The 22493-nt window shown below is 34.2% G+C and overlaps 1 protein-coding gene across 1 annotated transcript in view; it reads right to left on the bottom strand.

The window, feature by feature from the left end:
• Nucleotides 1-1492: 1492 nt before the first annotated feature.
• The window catches only part of C5H14orf39 (chromosome 5 C14orf39 homolog), a 36191-nt gene continuing 15190 nt past the window's right edge, over nt 1493-22493 (bottom strand). Inside the window, exons 6-18 of the mRNA XM_062577705.1 lie at nt 18283-18467; nt 17747-17789; nt 16804-16924; nt 15545-15639; nt 10373-10512; nt 9853-9932; nt 7653-7738; nt 7490-7554; nt 6357-6427; nt 5111-5268; nt 4447-4582; nt 2887-2944; nt 1493-1695 (exon numbers count right to left, since the gene is read on the bottom strand). Of these exons, the coding sequence (XP_062433689.1) occupies nt 1493-1695; nt 2887-2944; nt 4447-4582; nt 5111-5268; nt 6357-6427; nt 7490-7554; nt 7653-7738; nt 9853-9932; nt 10373-10512; nt 15545-15639; nt 16804-16924; nt 17747-17789; nt 18283-18467 (1441 nt within the window). The remainder of the gene's footprint in view (nt 1696-2886; nt 2945-4446; nt 4583-5110; nt 5269-6356; nt 6428-7489; nt 7555-7652; nt 7739-9852; nt 9933-10372; nt 10513-15544; nt 15640-16803; nt 16925-17746; nt 17790-18282; nt 18468-22493) is intronic.

Genomic DNA, 22493 nt, shown 5'->3' with positions numbered 1-22493 from the left:
AAATAAAGTCCACCAAATCCGTGTGTCCCACTTATTCTGGATCTCAGCAGTGCTTTCATTAGTTTTCCTGAATCCTTCTTCAGAATCCTTCAAAAATACCCAACTTTTACCATTCTCTAGACACAAGAACTTAAGGAGAAGCTGGGCTGCATAAAGATGGTCCTAAGGCATATAGGGGTTTGGCAGATAAGGAGAAGTTGTCACATAGATAACTGAGCTCTCGGTCACTTAGGACTTTGCAGGTCAGCAAAGGGAAAGGAGACTCTACTCCTCTTAGAACTCTGTTGACAGTTCATTGGCAGGCTCTGCAGACTATAGCAGTAGGATGTTTATCATCAGCCTGTTCCGCTCACTTCAAGTGCCCCTGTGTCTATTTTATGTACTTGCAACATTTTTTGTGAAGTTTGGTGAGTGATGTGGTCTTCCCTTTACTTGCTCTGCTTACTTTTAAGTATCTTGCTTGCCTGCTGTCAAGGGTAAATCCTCTTTATGGTAAGTGACTGAGAAACAGACTTCCCTTATGAACTTCAAAAAGACTTTCAAAAATTAATAATCTGTGTTTCACATGTAACAGAAAAGATTAACTCAAAAATGACCCAGTATCTCCTTTAAAAGCCGTAACTCTGAAACTGCTGGTTTTGGGGAAGATGGTTTTGAAAAATTCACAGTGTATGGTATGGTGGATGGCTCAGAACAGACAGCATTCCTTGTGGAATAACTGTGATGTCTTCACAGCCAGCCATTCCAGAAGGAAAGCCATTTGTGGAGAACTGATGGATATACCTGTACTGATTACATTTTGACATTGGACACTGATTGTTTTGGTGTTTTTTTTTTTCAAAAGATATTAGAAAAAGTGGAACTTTTTCTTACCTTACCTTACTTTCCCTTGCTTTCAGTGTTTCAGTTTAAAAAACAGAAGTTGGAATGTCAAGTATTGTAGCTACAACATTATTTCACTTCAGACATTAACAGAACCTTACATAAAATTAGTAAAAATGTTTATTTCAAAAACTTTATAAATATTCTATGTGAAACAGATAGTTTAACAGATTTAAGAACACTGTATTTAACTCAAATTCAGCTTTGACTACTGAAGTTACTTTTACTAACACTTTCCACACAAGCTATTTATTTTATATCAAAGACTGAAAGTACTCCTCTACAAGTTTAAATGCTCTCTCACAGATATTCAATTAACTCTACATGCTATTGAAAATGATATTTCTGCTGCTTATAAGTGCCAGTTTGGGGAGAGCATATCATAATATTTTATGAAAACAACATATTTAGAAAATAAATAAGAAAAATAACACTGCATCTCAAAGCATGTGTGCTTGATGAACATATACATGCTCTTGCAGCAACTGCAATAATGTATTCTTACATGAAATGAAAAGAGAAGATGAAATGCTTTGTACTTTAACTTAAGAAACTGAAAACATTTGTCAAGGCTAAGTAGCAAAAGAATTTAAAAGGAAGTCAAAGGTATTCAAAAGAATGTAAATGGCTTTGTATTTTGTAAGGAAGAATGAAAACCTTTCACGGAAGGAGACTGCGATGATCTCTGATCCTGTCCAAATGCAAATGGAAAACTAAAGTCATCTTTTCCATCTCCAAATGCATGAGAAGACGATTCTGAGTGGAAGGGAAAGGCAAATGCATCTTCGTTTTCTGATTTCCCAAATAAGCTTCCTGTATGGAATACACATTGAATTAATTATTAGATTAAATCTTACTGAAAGAATACTGCATTCAGCATAGTATATTTTTGTAATAATGTTGTACTGCCTACATCGTGTTGAGCCTAGAGTTGTGTGTTTATTTATGCATTGCAAATGGTGCTTCAAGGAGGGTATTTCTAGGAAGCTATGTCGAAAGGAGTGTGAAGTACATAAATTATTTATAACAATACTTATTGGCAATGCACTGTGTGAAATATTTTGAGTATTAAGCAGCAGAAGTCTTTGTTCTTTAGAGGTGAAAGAATTCATACAAAGGTATCAACTTACAATGTGACAAACAACAGAAATATTTTGAAAAGTAAAGGTAAAGACAGAAAAGCCATTTATACCTCTTGTGTTTTATATCTAGTAACACAAAATCCACCTACTTTCCTCTAAAAGAGTTATGTATGCACACAAACTTCTATTTATCCATTTCAATAAAGTAGTTTTGCCTGTGTAGCACCTCCAAAAAATCACTTTTCTTATCAATAAAACCAGGATTTCACACTGAATGTGTAAACATGCACGGCTCGCTTAGTATGAGTGGAAGATATAGTTTATTAGGTCTGATTCTCCTCTCTCTCACTTCCGCTATTTTTATATTGTGTACTTCCACTGGTTTAAATCAGTGAAAGTCAGTTTACCCTTTAGATTTTTCTAACAAAATGGAAAACTCTATTTTCATTTTAGCTGAGGGCTAAAAAAGCCCAACAGGTGTAGTCTTCTAGCACTGAACTGGTAGCCATAAGCAGTAGCAACCAAGTACTATATCTTTTTACATTAAAAGGCTTTTATGAATGAGAAAGCTTACAAAACTCTGATACTATTAAATTTTCTTTTCTCTTGCAGCTCCTCCTAGAGTTTGTTGCAAGCATACCTAACACAATCCCTATTTCTTTCATTCCCACACCTCTTTTTTTCATGACATCTAGTACATTTCAAGTGCGAAGGGCAGGATATGCAGGGAAAGATTTATGCTGGTCAAAATACAAGTGTACACAATCACTGAATTACAAGGTCACAAATCAATATATAATGATTGAATATCCTTTTAGACAAGCAAGACTGCCTTGTTAAGCAGGATCATTAGTTTGTCAGTCATACAAGCACAAATAGAAGAGAGCTAGTATATACAAGTGCTTTTCACTTTCAAACTTACCAATATCTTTGTGTGGGGACACGGGATTTAAGTTTCCTGCAGAAAAACTTTCACCTGTCTGAAATGTAACAGTTGTTTTATTTAGCAATTGAGACATGAAATATAACCTCTAAGTCTGATATGCAATAAGTTCATTCTGAGATTGGTGAAAAAGATGCTTTCCCAGTGAATGTTCACATCCTTTATAAACTCTGCATTACAAATTTTATTACAGTTCTTAAAGTTGCAAGGTAAACTTTGAAGACAAAGTTTATCGTAATACTTGCTTATATTTCAGCAAACAGACTCCCTCTGCTCTTCAAAATGCATCAGTCTAAAAACTGACCAAAATCTGGTCTGACTTTCTGCTGTTTTTTAAACTAAAAAGAATCAAAATATTTTCATTCTGTGAAAACCTCTAAGCAGTAAAAGAACTACTCCCTCATGAGTAGGAACCGACAATACCAGAAGGAGCAGTAGTATAACCACTCTTGAGAAATAGTCCTATGGCTAGATTTGTAATTGATACAAAACTCCAGTCCAACTTCTGACAGTTCCACGTGACTGCTGGAGGCTGCTAAACTCTTGATTTCTGCTGCTGAGCAGGCACAGAATAACATGGCTTCTGACAGCATTAGGTGACTTAGCACCTATTTCTTTTCTAAACAATTCACAAACTGTCCACTAGCCTACTGATCCCCTGCATACAGCTTATGCTAGAAGATACCACCTATGCATGTCTTGCCAAACACAAAATAAAAGACATTCTTCTTCCCTCCTCCAACTTCTCTCTAGTTACTTCAAGAACTGAGCACACCCCAGGAATATGAGATAGTTGGATTCAGATCCCGTATTTATATCACGGAGTTTGAATCTATATTGCCAGCAAGCCATACCTAACCACTGAACTGTGCTCTTATGTGCCTAAATAACCCAATTATCTATCTGTTAGGCCAAGGAAAATAAAAACAGCTCTATAGCACTGTAGCTAGGGAATCTGCAAAGGAAAAGGAAAACCTGGATTCAAATCCCTCTTCCAATTAGTTAGCTACCTAAATCCTCCATTTAAATAAGGCTGCTAAGTCTTATTTGCTTTTCAAAATTCCTGATAGATACTCCTCTCTTTGTTCCCTCTTTGTTCTGCTTTTTGTGGGGAAAAAAACTAATATTCTTAAGTAACTGTTCCCCTTCAGCAACACAATAACAGGCGGGCTTGGCATGAGAGTTGTGAATTCTGCTAGGGTACCTTAAGTTTTACATTGCAATACTTAACCAGAAACCTTTTTGTGAATCTAGTCCCCCTATGTATCTGCACAAGAGTCTGTCATACCATTGCCCGTGTGGGAAAGATCTATACTTGATCAGAACTCATCTTAGTAGGATTACCAGGTAAGGAGAAAAGCATTTTCAGAAGATATCAAATGTAAAATTAAACAAGCTAGTTTAAAAAAAAAAAAAAAAAAAAAAAAAAAGATTTGGTAAAAATATAACAAGTCTGAAAAACCTCATTCACTGTCAATGCTGTTTTCTTAGCATGTTTTGCTTTATGGAAATTTAATGTTCTTAAGCACTCATTTTTACCTCATCAGATGAATTTTCTGCCCCAAACACAGAAGAATCAAACAAATTAAATCCAGGTGACTTTTGGGAGAAGCTTAAGAGAGAAAAGAAAGCAGGAGATTTTGGTGTTGCTTCTTCACAACCTGAATTATGAATGCTGTAATGACAAAAGAAGAAACTACATTAATAATTTAAGAAAGTAATGTAGGCAGCTTTTTTTCTTTTTCTGTTTTGTCACTTTCCTAAATTCCTACAGCTTCCATCAATACTTGCTTCTTGCAAAACACAACAAGCAGTATTACTCTGTAAAGAAGTGAAGTGCTTTTACCAATTCCCTTCCTTTTCTCCTCATACGCCAAGAAAATAATTTAAGGATAGAAACTGGTGTAAAAAAATATTACTGCAGGAGAAGGAAACAATCTGAGTAAAGGAGCTACAAAGAACGTATATCTCACACATTACTAAGTACAGTCCTCTTCTTTCAAAATAGCTTCAAACAGAAATGATACTCTAAGAACGAAATCTAATAAATTACCTAATATAAGTCACAAAAATTCTGAGTATGTTCAGAAGAGCTTTCCAGAGAAGTCTTTCCATAGTATCTTTCAGAAAGAAAGTAAATGCTTATAAAATAAACATCAATACAATTTTAGTCACAAAATCTAAATAAAAACTGAAATCATACAAGTCAAATGGAGGTGTTTTAGAGAACTGTGTTTTCTTTTCCTTTGAGTCAAGTGTTCTTAAAAATACAGGTGTTTCAGATGCTGTTAGAAAATGTTCATCACTTTCTTCTGCAGTGTCAGGATTATCCTCACTTGACTTAAAACTTGCATGTACCTCCTATTAAAAAGGAACATACAATAATATTCACAGCAGATATAATTTTCCAAATATCAGTAGTCTATTTATCTATAAATATATTCATTATGTGTTTTAGAGTTAGTTAGGTATTTTCATTCTGATGAAAAATAAAGGGAATTTAATTACATGATCAATGTTCTGTATTCACCATAGTTACAACTGTAACCTTATTTTAGCTAATTTAATATGGACTTCTGATTGAAACTATACATGAAAATTTTCATTCCAAAAATAAAGAAACTTGTGAGGTGACTGAAAATATTGATTTTGAATAAAAGATCTCATTCTAAGTTATGGGTTGGCATAATGCTTAAAGTCACACTGGAACCCTCTTGATATTCCCTACTGAAATAAAGGAACATCACCATAGAATCTATTTCAGTTGACTGAGATATTTTCTCTCTTTCAAGAAATGTTAAATGCGAATGTACACTTCAATTCCACGGAGCAATTTCCATTAGACTGAATGTTGTTTTAAAAACATTCTTCTCCATCAGCTGCCTGCAGGCATGAGTCTGTAACAAGTCACCCAGAAGATGAGGAGTATCTCAAACTTGATCTTGATATAAACCTGTATGTGCAAGGTGTACACACAACTGGCTTGAATATATTAGTGCTGTGAGCTTGAACTCACACTCAGGCACAGTTCATAAAAGCAGCGCAAATGCAGCCATACAGATTCTGTAACAAGTACAAAGCCTGTCTACTTCAGTTTGTGGGAGAAGGAGTTTCAAATGCAAACATTTTAGAAAAATGTCCCTCTGCATCTTAACTCACATTGATGAAAATAATATCTACCAATTCTATACAAAAACATATTATGTGCATAAGGTTAGTTGTCCTAAAACCCCAGTAGTTGAGGGAATATAAAAAGTCGCAGAACACTGACTTGATCAAGAGCAATGAGTGCTATATTAATAATCAGAAAGCACCAACTGGCTTCTCACCTGTTGAGTGCCTTACAATGAATCATATTGTCAGTTCCTGGGACTTGCATCTTACCAATAGATTAAAATATGTCGAGATACTTTGACTGCTCTTTATTACATAAGAAATGGTTCACTTACTTCAGGTACGTATGAAGAATCCTTTGACTCATCTTCTGCTTCTTTATCATCACATTTGGCCTCTTGGTTTGCTATACAAAGAAATCAGCACTGCTTGCATCATAACAACATTTTAAATGGATAAATAAAAAATACATTGTGGAAAAGAATCCTTGAAAAAGATTCACTAACTTAGCATTGCTATTGATAAGGAAGTGTTCTGCCTGTGGTTTTCATAATAACCCACTATGTGGCCATTTTCATAATAGTTTCTTACCACTTATTCACTATTGTTAAAGTAATGTTTAGGTTACTTCATATTGTTTGCTATATTCTTCTAATCTAGCTATTGCTCTCTGAGAGTACTAATACCAGTCAACAGAAACCATGTGAAAACAATATAAAAAGCACATTCATATGAGACTGATGAAGTGTATCTCAAACTGTATCTTGGCTAAAGCCAAGATGGGAAATGAGAATGTTACCAGGCTTTCTTCCCTAATTTTCAGGCTACACAATGTTTAATGCACTGTGCGCTCAGGTCTTGTGTCTCAGGATGTATTATCAGGATCCTATGTATAAAAAAGGACTGTAATTTTTGACACAGACCTAAACTGGCAATATAAGTAGAAAAATGTATTTAAACTAAAGCTGAGTGCCTTGCGATTTCAGAATTACAGGTGCATTTGTAACCATTCTGTTTTGTTTCTGTTTCAAAAGTTAACCCTAATTTTTAGTAATTTTATTCTGATGCTTCTAGATTTCTAAATTACTTAGTTTATTATCACCCTTTTCTTTGCATTTTCTCATTCCTTTTCTGGGTAGACTATCTTACTGGATTTCATTTTATCCATGCAATATGAGACTAGAGAGTAATTTATGAGCGATGCTGGGAGGCTCCTTTCATTAGCACCAGCCAACGCAGAATGCATCCCACATCAGTGGGCTACTGCTCAGTTCCACCCCCATTTAAACTGGGTCTTTGCCTGCCTGCTATACCCACTAGTTTAACTAACTTATCAAGGTAGAAAAGGAATATAAATGGTAGTCCACCTAATACCAAAGTTAAAATCCTGTATTTTTCTCTATCATAATTATTTTATCTGGCATAGCATAACAGCTCATCCTATCCAAAAATGTCAGTGGTACTTTACCTACTACTGTATTTTCACTCTCAAACTGTTCATTAGGAGTCATCTGCTTTGGAGGAATTACCAGTCTAAAACACAAAAACAACACTACTGTTTGTCTGAATGGCAATTATTTCCATAATCTTAAATCTGAATAATGAAAATTACTTTATTAAAGAAAAGTTACCTGAATTGTATTTGGTTTTGCAGGCTTGCTATCGATGAAAGTTCAGCAATTTGTGGACTGTTAGTCCCTGCATTGCCAATAACCATCTAGAACACAGGAAAAAATTCAACTGAAGTAGCTTATGAAATTTTTACTTCAACAATATTGCTCTGATTTCCCCTTAAACAGTTCAAATTCATTCTTTTAAACTCTGCCGAGGTGTCATAACTATGTTTTTTGTCTTTCTTTGCATTACCCCCAGCTAAACCTTTTTATAGTGTAATACCTAAAACCACTTGTACTGTTTTTGATAAAGTCTCACTTACGCCATTAATGGCTAGGGATAAATAACTAACTTTTTAGTCTTACTAGTAATATTAAGTAATAGACCAACTTTAGTCATGTTTTCTACCACTGCAGTCAGGTTGCTCCTGCTTGACAACACAGAAAGGGCCGGAGCCAGGCCCGTTTCTATCTCTAAAGGCCAAAGTGGGTATGCACATGAGTAAGCCTATCCCCTGGGCGGAGTGCAGAACTGCAGGAGACATAAAAACACTCCCCTCCTTACAGATTTTCATCAGATCAGAAGCCCCAGCTCTCACACATAGCATGTATTTGTGCCTTAAGGGCACACAGTGGCACTAGAAATCTATGCCTCAGCATTAGAAACACATTATTTTACAGGGAACTTTTTTTTTTTTTTTTTTTTTTTTTGGTAAAACATATCAAACAGAATTTAACTTGAGTTGGGGGACACAAGGGCTGGGTATTCAGAATCTGTCTGCCACTCAGCTCCTGTAGCTTATAGCACTCCTTTTCTGAACCATAGCAACCTCCTTTCCTCCATTCCTTTTATTTTTCCTCAGACTCCATCCTCTTTTCCTTGTTGCCATCACCCTTTCTTAAAGTTCCCTTAACCTTGACTTACTGCTTTCCACTATTCTCCTGAATGCAATTCTAGGTCCTACCCTACCTCCCCATTCTCATCTCTGGATTACCCTGGCAACAGCCCTTCCTTCATCCTCATCATGTTCAACTCCTTCAGTCACTCACCAGTCATAATTGTCTGATATTTCCTCTGGTCTTGCTCCACTCAATCTAGCCCTTGCCCTTAATGTTGCCTTATCTTATAAAGGTTTTTCCTTCTATCACAGGCTCTATCCTAAATCATTTAGTGATTGACCCACTTCATCTTTCAGGTCCTTGAAATTCCTAATAAAACCACAACTGGTTCTTGTAAGCTTTTACTTGAAAAACGTTGTTCATTAAAATTTGGGTTAAAATAGATTCAGTGAAATGTACCTTAAAAATAAAGGTTTTTGTATGAAAACGTCCTCAAACTTTTGGACAGCAAAAACTATTGCAAACAATGAACATACTTTATCTTCTATGGCCTTACCTTATCTGAGTATGTCTTTTATACTTTGCTAATCTATTGGCCTATGAAAGCTCTTGCAGTTAACGAGATTTTATTAGCAGTTTTATACCTATGCATGTTGTTCCTCCACCTTGTTTCTGGATTGTTTTGCTGTGTTAGAGTATTTAAGATATTAAGCTGCAGAACTTTCAACTTTTCAGAAAAGTGCCACAGGAGCTGGAGTTTTTATGAGAGGAAAAAAAAATGCAGCTGCAGACTCCTCAAGTGTACGCAGCAGTGCTGCCAGTGGTTTTGATTCCTCTGAGCCGGGCTTTTTTTTTTTTTTTTTTTTTTCTGACTGATTTTCAGAATTGAGCTGTTGACCATAAAGTTTTCTGTATAGCATCCTGCACATTTAGTCCTTTATGAAATCCTTCATTACGGAGCAGATGACTGATGATTATTCAGTAATGAAAGATTATGGTGCTGTATTAAAATTCCAAAAATTTGCTACATACAATCAAGTAAATCTACATAGGTTATTCTAAGCTTTAAAAAGTTTTATACAAAATGATTTGGATAAACTGTCCACCCAAACTTTGAGAGGGAACCAATATTAGAATATTTAATAAGACTATCAGTCTCACTTCATAACAGCATATATCATTTTGTAATAAGATACAAATTTCCAGTTGAATTAGAAATGACACTAAAGGAGGCAAGACTTAGCACCTTGGTTCCAGTGTTAACAAGTTTTATGTAAGATATAATAGCACTGGATATATTTGATGTATTTTAAATTTAAACAGGCATATAAAACATATTGGACAATCTTACGTTTTTACCAAGGGGAGAACTGCATACCTGTGCCTGATTTTCTGCGTGGCTGGAGGAACTGCTAGCAACCACTGAGTGTTCCATAGATTCTTCGTTTTCTTCTCCGCCTAGAGTAATAAATACTACTTAATATTGTTAATAGTACTAAGTATCCCAAGCATGGCATTGTTAAACAGAATTTGTGAACAAAGCTTATAAACTTTCCTCTTAAAAGATAGCGTAAAGAGAGGTATCTCAGAATATGCAAGTATCAAGCAATTTACTACAAAAAATATTCATTTACAAATGCTGCTAAAGGTAGGTTTCAAATCTTTCTGACACTACATATCACATACATCACTTTCCTCACTGCACAGATGAGAGAGGAATCAGATACAGAAGATTTTCAAAATATAAGGACGGCTAAGTATTCAACTGCTGTAGAAAGCCTGGTGCCAAAAAGCACAGTAGAAGTAGTTGAACCTGCTTTATTATCATGGTTTCCATTCATTTACTTCATAGATAAGCCAAAATCCTCACAAAAAAGATAATTAGAAACACACTGTACCTGTTTCTGTCCGTTGCATAGAGAATCTAATAGTCGGTACAGATTGGACTAATTTCTGAGGAATGCAAGGGAGATGTAATGGTTTATACAGCTGATGTTTCTCATTTAACAAGGATGGATGTTCACTCACTTCAAATATCCTAAAAGAAAAAAATAGTTAATAACTGTAAAAAAACAGGAAATCATAAAATCCAACTGCTTCAAGTAAATGGAGTTTTAAAGGGAGATCCATGCTTCCAGGGAGGTTCTACCTCTTTTAGCTCCAGTGAAACATAAACCTTTAAGTTTTCCTTAAAGAACAACAGACAGAAAATGTCATTCAAAGCAGATGACGTGAAGTAATAATGAGCTAACCATAAAAACACTGCCAGCTTGAATTTTATCAGTATCAAAGTATTATAAAAGTATAAAATCCCAACTACTAAAAGTACCCTAACCATTATTATAGTCCTAAAATCACATTTTCACATTTAGAAACACTTTTTCTCTCCCTGAGGTTGTCTGAAATACTCATACTGTACACACACAAAACAGAAAACTACAGCAAGTGCTTTCACTTGCAAGTTTATATATGTAGGGTAAATAGCCTTTTATAGCACAGATACAGAAGTTAGCAGGACAAAGCAAGGTAAAGTGACTATTTGGCACATGAACGTTTACCACTTTTTAAAATAAGGAGTTTCATTTTATTCTATTTCTGGCATTCCTGCTTGATGCCACTGTGCTTCTAGCTACAACGTCTGATTTATGGCTGACTAAGCAATACTAGTCAGAACTGAAGATTTGAATCAAGTTCTTTTTTTACTGAAGTTTTTCTTAAATAAAAAGCAAGAAAAAATGTAGAATGCACTTTATACGGTAGTATGGAGCAAAATTAGCAGTGCTACTGGTAAAACAACACCAAACTAGAAGTTGTGAATAAGATATTGGCCAACAACAAATTAAACTAATATATCTGTGCAACTCTTATTACATAAAATCATGAATGCATCTCAAACAAATAACTCTGATGAAAAGGACTATCTTCACCTGTAGAGCTACATACATGCCTTGTGCTGTACTAGACTCAGAGACCTAACAAACTGCATAAACCACATACCAGCCAACATATCAATTAAATAAAACAGGAATAATGGTTTTTTTTTCCCTGTATTTCTTCCAGTCTTAGTGATTACAGATGTTGCTTGTGTCAAGAATGAGTACTGCAGGAAATAAGATGTTCATCTGAATGGCATCTCTTCAAGACTGGATGTGGAGAGCTTAAAAGCAAGAAGAGATAAAACCAGAGCTGAGCGCAGAACGCTGGCTGAGTTTGCTTACTCGCCTTTTTCTCCGAACGGCTTCTCTAGCCACTTTATCACAATTACCATTCAATAGTGAATTAACTGAACAAGGCTGTTGCTGATGGTTACGAGTTCGATTGCCATCAAGTAGGCTTTTACAGACCTTAGGCTGCCAAATGGTGTTTTTAAAAGTTCCTGGAGTTACTTTCTGTATGTTTTTGTAAAATCTCACCACATTTCTAAATATTTGCCTGCCATGAAATAAAGAGTTTTTCTACATTTATCTAGTCAGAAGACTATATCAACGGCAGTTAAAAAAAAACTTAAGAGTTTGAGTCTTGTTTGTTTTTTAGTTTTAGTGATAAGACCTTCCTAAAAAAAGCCTGCAGTTAAATTTAATGCATATACAATACCTCTAAATCCTTCCCTCCCCCAAAACACTATTGAAAGAAAAAAAAAACTCATAGGCACCTTCTCTGACATAATTAATAACCACTGAAAGAAAAAAAAAATCAAGCTGCAGGCTGAGGTCAAACTGCAGCAACAAGAAAGATCATTTGTCCTCTTTATCTACTTCATTGTTAGTAGACATCTGAGTAGATAAAAAAATCTTTATCTTGATTGATATTGCAAAATAGATAATATTTTTGGTTTTTACTGAGTTGCAAATTAAAGAAAAAAATAGATATTCTTAAGTCAAAATAACATTGCATTTCCTTAGCAGTAATTTCTCCCTACATAATGAAGCCCAAAGATGAATATGGCTTTATCTTTACTATTGTACTTAAGTATATTTTGATTATACCTATGAAGAATCACACTGACTACTGTGGTATTTACCAGGGCTTTTTGCTAAAGCCGTATTCAGTACTCTTGTCACAAGCACGCTAGCAAGTTCTTCAGGAAGTAGGATTTTTAATGACTAACTGTCCTAATAACTAATAATAAAGTTATTACTAATAACCTATAATGTTATTAATTACCTAACACCTACCTATGAGGTTTTGCTCAGCACAGTGTTGGCTATTCATATGTATTTGCGCTTAGAAGTCCAGAAATAGTTTTATAAGTATTTTTCCAAGATTTATATTATGAAGTTTTTTCCCTTTGGTCAATAAAGGTAATCATTCATAATACAAACACACTGAAAGAATGGCAATAACCGTCTACAGAATATGCTTTATAAGAGATATTAACAAAAAAGCTCTCCTTTGGAGCACAAGATATTTTAGGTATTCAGAAGTAGAATTAAAATATAGAATCAAATTGAAGAAACAAATTTGCAGAATAACAGAATTAAATCTCTCTCAAACATTTTAGAAAAGCAAAGGGAATGAACATGGTATGTGCCAAAGCATTTACTATTTCAGCCTTTCTACATAATAGATATGATCTCTAATTAAGAAATAAAGACCAGAGATTCAAAAGAGTTCCAGTAACTTAGCAGTTCAACTGGCTTTAAAATTCAAACAGAAATGTGCTGCTATGTAGTGTTCCTATTTAGTGATTCATAAGAACCGTTGATTTGGAAATTTTAACTATGATAATTGTTCTTTATAACTGGTGTACAATGAAAGCCTACTAATTAGAAAAAAACAGCTTGTATGAGAAGAGGAGTCTGTGTTCTGCAGCCAGCCTGACTGACAACTAGCTGGCCAGCAGTAACTGATTCAAACTGAAATGTCCCAAGCCTTCTAAAAAAAACAGTTACCATTGACATTCTCCTGTCCAAATAAAAACATATATATCATCAGCTATAACCTTCAGGTTAGGCTCTTGTCTTGTAGCTCTGTAAAACATCTCATGAGTTTTAATTTGTAAATCGTTCCACTCAGTGCTTTCATTGCTCTGCTTAGTTCTTTCCCTTGATGCTTCTGGTTTCTCTTCATGCTGTTCTGCTTCAGTTCACGGAGATTCACAGTATAATTCTTTTTTTCTTTACTTCTTTTGTGGCAGAAGAAGATATGTCTCATTTCTTCATAAAGCTGCCTTTGCTCAGGAGTCATCCTGTAGTGACTGAGGAACAGCTCGCAAGAGACTATTGCCTTTGGTACCCATATTCTGTTGTTACATATATGTATGTTGCCTTGCATCTGCAAAGGTTTTACTTCATATGACTATAGAATATGCTTTCCAAGAAGTATTAGCAAAAAATGTCTCATTTAGAACATAAGATAATTTAGGTTTTCAGAGGTATAATTAAAATATATAATTTAGTACATTTTCTGTTTTTATAGTGATCATATTCACAGATTCATAATATATCTGTTTTAACATCAATAACTAATCAAATTATCTACTTCTATGCTTTCTAGTAAAGGTGATTTTAGCAAATGACAATCCTGATTTCACAAATGCTGTTTTTAATACACTAATGCCAAATAGGGATTTTTAAAAACAATTTTACACCTTTTGCCACAAGTCTTTATATTGTGAATACCTTTGACATGAATAAACTTAAAAATTTACTCTAGGCAAAACAGATTAATTAATAATCAGATTATGGTCTGATACTATCGCTCATATGCTGTACCAGGTAAATGCATACATGCAGGTTAGAGAAATGTGAGTTACAATAATGTAAAATGTTTGCAGCATCTTTTAACCATGATGCAAGCCATGCCATGGTTGCTTCAGTAACAGCATCTACCTCTATGTGATCAAGACACAACTTCTGGTGAAGGTGCAACCACCTGAAGACTCCATGGCACAGAGGCAGACACAGAACTGGCAGGTCTAGCAAGATGCCCTTCACAAACTCTTTCTATGAGAGGTTTGATTGGGAGCTTCTCAAACCCTCAGTCCCTAAGCAGATTTCCTCTGTCTTTACAATATTTCTCTGTCTTTTACAATATTTCTTTAATTAGCATTCTCCTCCCTCAGATTGTATATTTTTGGTTCCTTTGAAATTCCATAGGACAGTTTCCAACCTTTTTTACTTATTCTTACATCTCAGTGGATTTCTTGCTTCCCTGTATTCCTGAGGTCTTGCCAGTTAAGAAAAGCACATATATGTAAATAGAACTGATGAAAGGCTATAACCCATAAAAAGTTAATCACTTGAAAAATATCCTCTATAGGAGGATATTTAAAAATGTCCATGTGGAAAGGATCTTAGGGATAGTTACAATGACACATTTCTATACATACAGTGCTCTAAACGGCTAATTTAAAACCCTAAAAAGCTTCCTTTTCAAGCACAACAAAACGTAAAGTCACTTGAACCAAGGCTTTCGGATATATTTTCAGTTTCAAATGGAATTTGGTCTAATGGCACTAGCTCTAAGGATGACTCACAAGGATTCCAGGTGAGTGCATGATGATGCTGATGGTGATTTTCAGTCACTTGTAAATGATTTCCAATTAAAGTGAACCCCAGTTGTAAATGTCCATTGACTAATTTACTAAGCCATTAATCCTGTCTGTGAAACTTTCACTCATGCTTGTTTTTAAATTTCTTTAGCAGTTCAGAAATGAACACAAATGTCATTTGGAACCTGATTGCTTTTTGACCAAATATTTGTTTAGCAGAGTTAATGTATTTTATTTCTGACTGCATAGTCACTGCAGCTGTATTCCAGACCTATAAAGTTATCCACATAATACTCTAAGCAGTAGCTATGAGGAACAAAGATTTATATAAAATACTTCGGGACAGTAAGTTTCTAGAAACATTTTGCTTTCAAGAATCAAAATTCATGACCATTTTTTATTAAACCCTAAGAAATACGAAACTCTTAAAATTACATAATTAAATCACCTGCCCAGGGCTGGAGAAGCCTGACAATCACTATCATAGCAACAATTTGTGTTTGTTATAGTTTTTGCGTAAATGCAGAATTGGCATTCTAGATAAAAGCATGGAAAAATAACTCGTTTTTAAATGTACCTTTTTTTAACCTCCTTTGGTCTCTCTAGACTTTTTTTATTTGTTCCTTCCATGATTTCTGAATTATTTTGATCTTCTGTAGTCCCTTCAAATGTCTGAAAAGGTAAAGAACATATAAACATCAACATCATAAAAACTTGAAAAATTATGGTTACATGCTGCAAATGTTTCCTAAAACTGATGAATCAATACATAGTAACACTGTTTCTGTAGCCACAACAGTTTAAAGAAACAAGAAGAACAAGGTTTGAAGAGAGGGGCAATTTTTTTGTTGTTGGATCAACTGTAACTGGAATAAACACAGAAGTTTTTGCGCATAGACACTACAAACCTATTCAGAACAAGCAGCTTTTTATATGTTCTTCTTAATAGACACAAATTAACTGACCTCATCCCTTTTTACTCTATGTTTATACAGCACCTACCACATTGGGAGTTCAGTCTATAATTACAAATTATAAATAAAAACAACCACTGGCGCACAGTATGCTTCTGTCAGCACTAGGCTGGCTGCAGTGGACAGGGCTGACACAGCTATAACTGGAATATTTGATCATCTGGTCCAGAGAGGAAGAAGTGGCCAGCTGTGACACTATAAAAAATTACCAAACCCTTTAGGAGACTGGTATTCAGGCTTAGGAGAGACCGCTGACCTCTTAGTAGAGGAGTGGGTCGAAGTGCTTTCCTGACGAAGTCCTTTTTTGAAAGATTATCACTTTGGAAGGAGCATTTCTTCTTGTCATTGGAGCTATACTAATGTCCTGCCTTAAATCAGCAGGCTGTACCTCTGAGGTTTATTTATCCTCACATTTATTTTTTTAAAAATAGGAATTTATGTGACTCTTGCTGCAAACCACATTTAGTTAAGCATATCAACAGAACCTTCTAAAAACTAGTATAATCTTTGACAGCAATGCATTCAAGCCCTGGGGCTCATTAAGGAAGGGCACTGCTATATTTTGAGGAATATCATCTGGCCTTCTTGAACTACTACAGAAGTCACAGTGGCACAATGCCTTGAAGGAAATGATGGTGTAAACTGAGGTCAATAAAAAGCAAGCTTTAAGAGCTCTTACGTTCACAGACTCTTCTTCCCTAAGAAAACATATGTGATGCTACAGAAACATAATTACTAATTCTGGAATCCTCCTGTTCATCTGTGTGCTTGAAAATTCGTTACATTTTTTATGTTTCAGAAAATCTAATGGTATATATATATATAAATATGCATATAAAATAGAATTAAAATACACAGTTACCTTTTTAAAATAATTAATTTTCATTTCTAATTCTTTTATTTCTTTTTCAAATTCAATTGATTCTTGTGTAGCAACTGCAGCATGCTTTAAAATTTCCTGTGCTTTTTGCCTCAGAGAAGCACTTTCATGTTAAGGAATATAAACGGTACAAAAAATGTAATCATGTCAGAGAATAAAGATACTAAACCATAAGCTCCCTCTAAGCATTTTATTGAAAAGCTTTCCTTTTACAAAGCCTATCAAATGTAAATTGTACATGTAGGAAAATGGAGGATAAAGCTCCCACTAGACAATCACTGACGCTGGATTGCTCATAGGGTAAAAATCCTATGGGAAAAATGTAATAAATGAAACGTTAGTGAGGAACTCCCATTTTTTCTAGTGATGTGCCAAAGAAATAGTTCTTCATCGAAAAGAGCAGAAAGGGTCACTCGTGAACTTGGTGAATCAAGGAGATGAGGGCCTCCATGCAGGCCATGGGATTCAATTTAAGTTCTGATCCTATGAAAGCTACAGGAACAGGAATTTCAGCAATGCTACAAAAGTCTCTGCGGTAACATTACTTTTTTCAGGTTAGGTGTACTACGAAAACCCTTGCAGCTCTATCCCATAAGCACAAATGCTAGATGTACAGGAAGGTCTGACAAGTTTACATTTCCTAGGCAGATATTCAAATCTAACTTTGCTTAGTCATCTCTTCCTTAATGGAGCATTTTGACTGATATGCCATTAAATGAGATTTGTTTTTCTTCACCCAAAATGCTCCCATAAACTTTAACTGAAGCTTATTATTTGGCCTTCTATTTTCTCATAGGAAAATACCTATGCTGTCACTCTAGACCTAAACCTGTAAATAATTACGATACCTTTTAATAGAAAGTTGTGAAAGGTAGATATAAACTTTTCCACCGTAAACTGCATAAACACTACACAACAAGGATACATCTGTAAAGCCCAGTCATGAAGGGATTTAAAAGATGTAGGCTCTGCAAAAATAAATTTCATTTTAGAACATTAATTCACAAATCAAATTTTCTAGCAAATGTACAATAAATTAATAGATTGGGAGCTTTTATCTTTGGATTAGCGTATATGTAACAGAAATAGCAGTATAGAGAGAAAGACCATGGAAAAAGCATGAAAATAAATCTATAAAAATACACTGAAATAGACTTTTGAGAGGCTAGACCTAACGTAATTTTATTATTAAGGCATTTTTTACCCCAAGAAATCTAATGGCAAACCTCTCCCCCTTAGATTCATGGGTTGGAAGACTAAGTATTAGCATGCATATTCTAAATCCTTGTTCAAAATCTTCTCTCTCAAAAAAGTATAGCAGAAAAAAAAATTCATTAGCTGAAGACATACTGTGAAAAATTAAGTAGTTGGTGTTTGTACAGTACTTTTAATGTGCAGTGCATGCCAGTGTTTACACCAGGATTTACTGTCAAAACCTTGACAATATTAATGCTAAAATACCAATATCCAAGTAAGCATCTTCTTGCAATTTATATCGCTCAGACTGTTGCAAAATTCTGTTTTGGATTTCTTCAAGCTCTTTCTTTTTTCTGTAATATTCCTGTGCAAGTGGAGTTTCGGAATATTTCTCACGGTGTTGCTTCAAAATCTCTTTATACTGGATTATGTAATCCTGATACATTTTCCTATAAAAAATACATATCATTTAATTTTTTCACATGAAGCTATTATTCCTAAGGAAAAACAGTATTAATTTATGGAATCAGCTCAATTAGATTGTGAGATTATGCTCAGTATATCACTATTAGGCCCCAATTTTTCTCTTCCCGTTATTTTCAACAAAGATTATACTGCACATAACAAAGAATACAGTTGTGATGTGAAAAGCAGTCAGGCCTCATTGTCCTGAAAGGAATGCAGATTATACCATATTCAAAGGCAACTTTGCAGACATAAAATGTTTTTACTCTCTTTGTAGTTATCACGAAACTCACAGTAGCCCAAATTCCTTGCTGGTATACATTGGCACAACTCTGCTGATTTCAGTAGAGCTGTATCAAACTTACACTAAAAGAGAAACTGGCCTCATATCCCTTATTTAGAGGAGCCTGATGCATCACGTAAGTAAGAACTGCCTCCAAGGATATGCTGAACAAGCTGTATCTGACTCAGGGAAGTGTTAAACAGGTAAATTAGTCACATAAAAACAATAAGATTATTCATGCTTAAGGTTAAGCAAACACATAAATGTTTAGCTGGCAAAGAGCCAGAATGCTCAGTTCCTTTTAAGACTGCCCTCTAAATTAATCTTACATTAATATAATTCATGGACATTATGTGAGTACATAGTTACAAATGAATAAAGTAGGTAGCATCAATTAAGAGGCCCCATTAAATAAACATTCACTGCATTTTAGAAGTTTAAACTGGCTATTGTAGAAATCACTATAAAAACAAATAAATACCATAACAAATAATTGGATGCAATTCATCACATAAAGCTGAAAATTAATCAATAGCATGTTTGGAAAGATGAGAAAGAAAAGTGCTGTAGCACACAATCTTGTGTTAAATCAATGACAGTAACTGCATTGGAAAAGACTTTCCTTGGTCTGTTTCCCTATTCAGGCAAGGAATTTATAGGATAGATTGCTAATGACAGATCAAATATTCAACTGTCTCATCAGCTGAATGAATCAACCAGGGGAGGCTGGACTACATGATCTCCAGAGGTCCCTTCCAACCTTACTGATTCTATGATTCTATGATGAGTCTTCTATGTACACCAATAATGCTGATGAGCATAACTTTCATTGTAGGTATTTTCCAGGGCAAAAGAAGTATCTTTTGGGGAAAGTGAGTAATTAACAATGCATCAGGGAACTGGTTCTAGTTTCTTAATGTCACGCGCAGATGATGTAAAGATAGGTCTGCAGGAAGTCTATATTTCACACACAGACAAGAGGTTAACTATTAATGCTTTTTAAAACTGAATAATAACAAGCAGCACCAGATATCTTTATTTCTTTCTGCCTTGGAAATTAAATGCTTAACTGCTTAAATGAAATTAAATTTTATCATTTTTCAAATGTTGATATTATACATCTCTTATTCTTGAAGAAAGATAAATTTGAGCATATGCAAAATGTATTACAGGAATTCTATGCTGAGAATTTATGTAGCTAGTGCATGTTAATAAAGACATATCACAGGTACAGGCATCTACTGTGTATTGTTACTGCAGGCTCATCATTTATGAGAAAGAAATATTATACAAAGTTGCTTGAGACTAGAATATGCCATTATAAAATCATAGATTTGAAGCAGAACAAAATGTAATGCTCTAAGAAACGGTAAAAGTGACAACAGAGAAGGGGAAATTTTAGAATATTAAGTTATTAGCACCCATGCAGATTAGCCAGAAATTCCTTTATGAAACAAGTTATGTTTCTAAACTAAAGCCAGAAATTCACCTGTTTGCCTGCAGCATTAATAAAACGTACATTAAGGAACATTTTCATTACATGAAAAGTATTGCATAGTATTCCTTTTTAGAAAAAGTATTTCACCATAAATTCCAATAAATCATTAAATACAATAAGGCTGAAAGGCAGACATTTCTGGCTGCCCTATGGCTAGGCCAGACAACGGAAGAGAATGAAAGTTGTGTCCAAACTCAATAGTGGACGCTTCTGCTCTTACAAAAAAATACCCTCAAAACAACAAAAATAAAAAGTAAAATCTTTATTATCATAGGAGAAAAAAAAAAATCTCAGCTTTCAAATAAAACCATACTCCAGACACTAGTTTCTGTTAAATTGACTCAAGATCAAAACAGTTATTTAGAGGAACAAAATTCTAATTCAACGCTGTTATGATTCAAAGTTGTGAAAACGAGGAATTGAGACATCTCAAGCTTTGTGTTAAATGGGGCATTAATATATTTGCATTTCAACACAGTCTTGTGACTCTAAAAAGTTATTACTGTACCAAATTTTCCAGGTATGACTTGTACATTTCAAACTTTGAAAATAATAAGGTAAATATCAAGTCATCTTCAAACTTTAAAAGAATACTTTTCCCAAAACACATTTTCCACAGATTAGTAGTTATAGCTGTACATAATATAAGATATTGGCCTTAAGAAATTGTCACTATTTTTAATATTTCTTCTAACCAATTCACATTCTCCGGTCACCATAGTTAAACACTGGCTATTAAGCATTCAGCAGTACATTAAAGTCATTAGCATAAGTTTTAATTTCATATCAGTGGGAAAAGGGCAATAGCCAAAAAAAAACTTGAACAGTATATGAATAGCTCTTATTTCTTCTTCCTTCTTCATATCACTTATTTTCAGGATTAACTTTCAGTACTAAATGTTCTTATATGTACTTGAAATTAATAATAATAAAGAAATGTGGAACATTTCTAAAATCTCTATAATAAGAGCCTAATTAAATGCAAATTAAAATGATTTTTCCATCTAAAGCAATATGTATTGAATGTCCTCAAATGCAAGGCTAACAAGGCATTGCGCATATTAAGTTTTAAAAGTACTTATTTTTCTTCCTGATTTGTTTATTTAGAATTTGCTGAATGCACATCTTACTCTTTTGGAAAAAATTATCAAATGCTTCAGTACAGAGGGAGTATATTTGAAAGAACTATCTGAAGACCATTGTTATAAAATGTATAAATTAAATTCATGTTATGATTTATAGTCATAATGTCTAATAATTACGCTCAGGAAAACAAATTAAATCAAACACTCCTGTTGCAATTGAAACTGGTCAACTAAAGAAGCCATTTAAAAGTAATGCTTCTCTGGCTTGTCAGCTCAGATTGGTGAATGTCAAAACGGCTTTATCACATACTAACAGAAAGCTAATTTAGCCTTATTTTCACCCAATATAGAGCTATGAACAAGAAGACAACAGATAAATTACTAACTGAGTTAATTAAAGCTTATTGGACACCTAATGCTATTTCTGCAGTCTTAAACAATTGGCAAAAAGAGCACTTACAAAAAAAAACAAACCTAAAATTTTCAATTATAATTACCTAAAGTTACACTTCAAAATTGGTATTCAGACATTTAACTAGATCTGCCCTGCTGTCACCACATGGCAAACCAATCTTTAATCCTTCCCAAACAGATCAGTAAAAGAGAGCCAGCCTCTCTACAATGAAAATCAATTTTATTTGTTAAATTCTAAACACAAAGGTACATTCTGCAACAACATTCTTTAACAAAACAAATGATCTCTTCAAAATGCAGAATCAGTTCTAGAACCTTACTCACCATTAATCTTAAAATGTTATAGATCAGGCTTTCTGAATCACTTACCCTATTTTTCAGGATCTAATATTCAATTTGCATGCTTATGCTCATTATGAAGAATATAGAGAAGTATACAAAACTTGATTTGAATGTTCTAATAATATCTGAATATTCACAAATAAAGGTAACCACAAAATTATCTGAATATATCTGATTATTACTTTATTTAGTGCATAAATTAATTTAAAACCTTAGATTCAATCAAATGATGCTTCTGAGCAAACACAGAACTTCAGTATTTTCCAAAAAGTCTACCTGAACCTGAATATTACTCTGAAACTACTGATATTACAGCATATTTGAAGGTATGTCATCACAACAACAAAAAAGAAGTCATTTATAGGAGAAACATAATCAATTTCTTGTT

Source organism: Rhea pennata, chromosome 5 (assembly GCF_028389875.1).
Source record: "Rhea pennata isolate bPtePen1 chromosome 5, bPtePen1.pri, whole genome shotgun sequence".
NCBI lineage: Eukaryota > Metazoa > Chordata > Aves > Rheiformes > Rheidae > Rhea > Rhea pennata.
The sequence above is the reverse complement of the archived record's forward strand: the minus strand, read 5'-3'. Positions and strand labels throughout refer to the sequence as shown.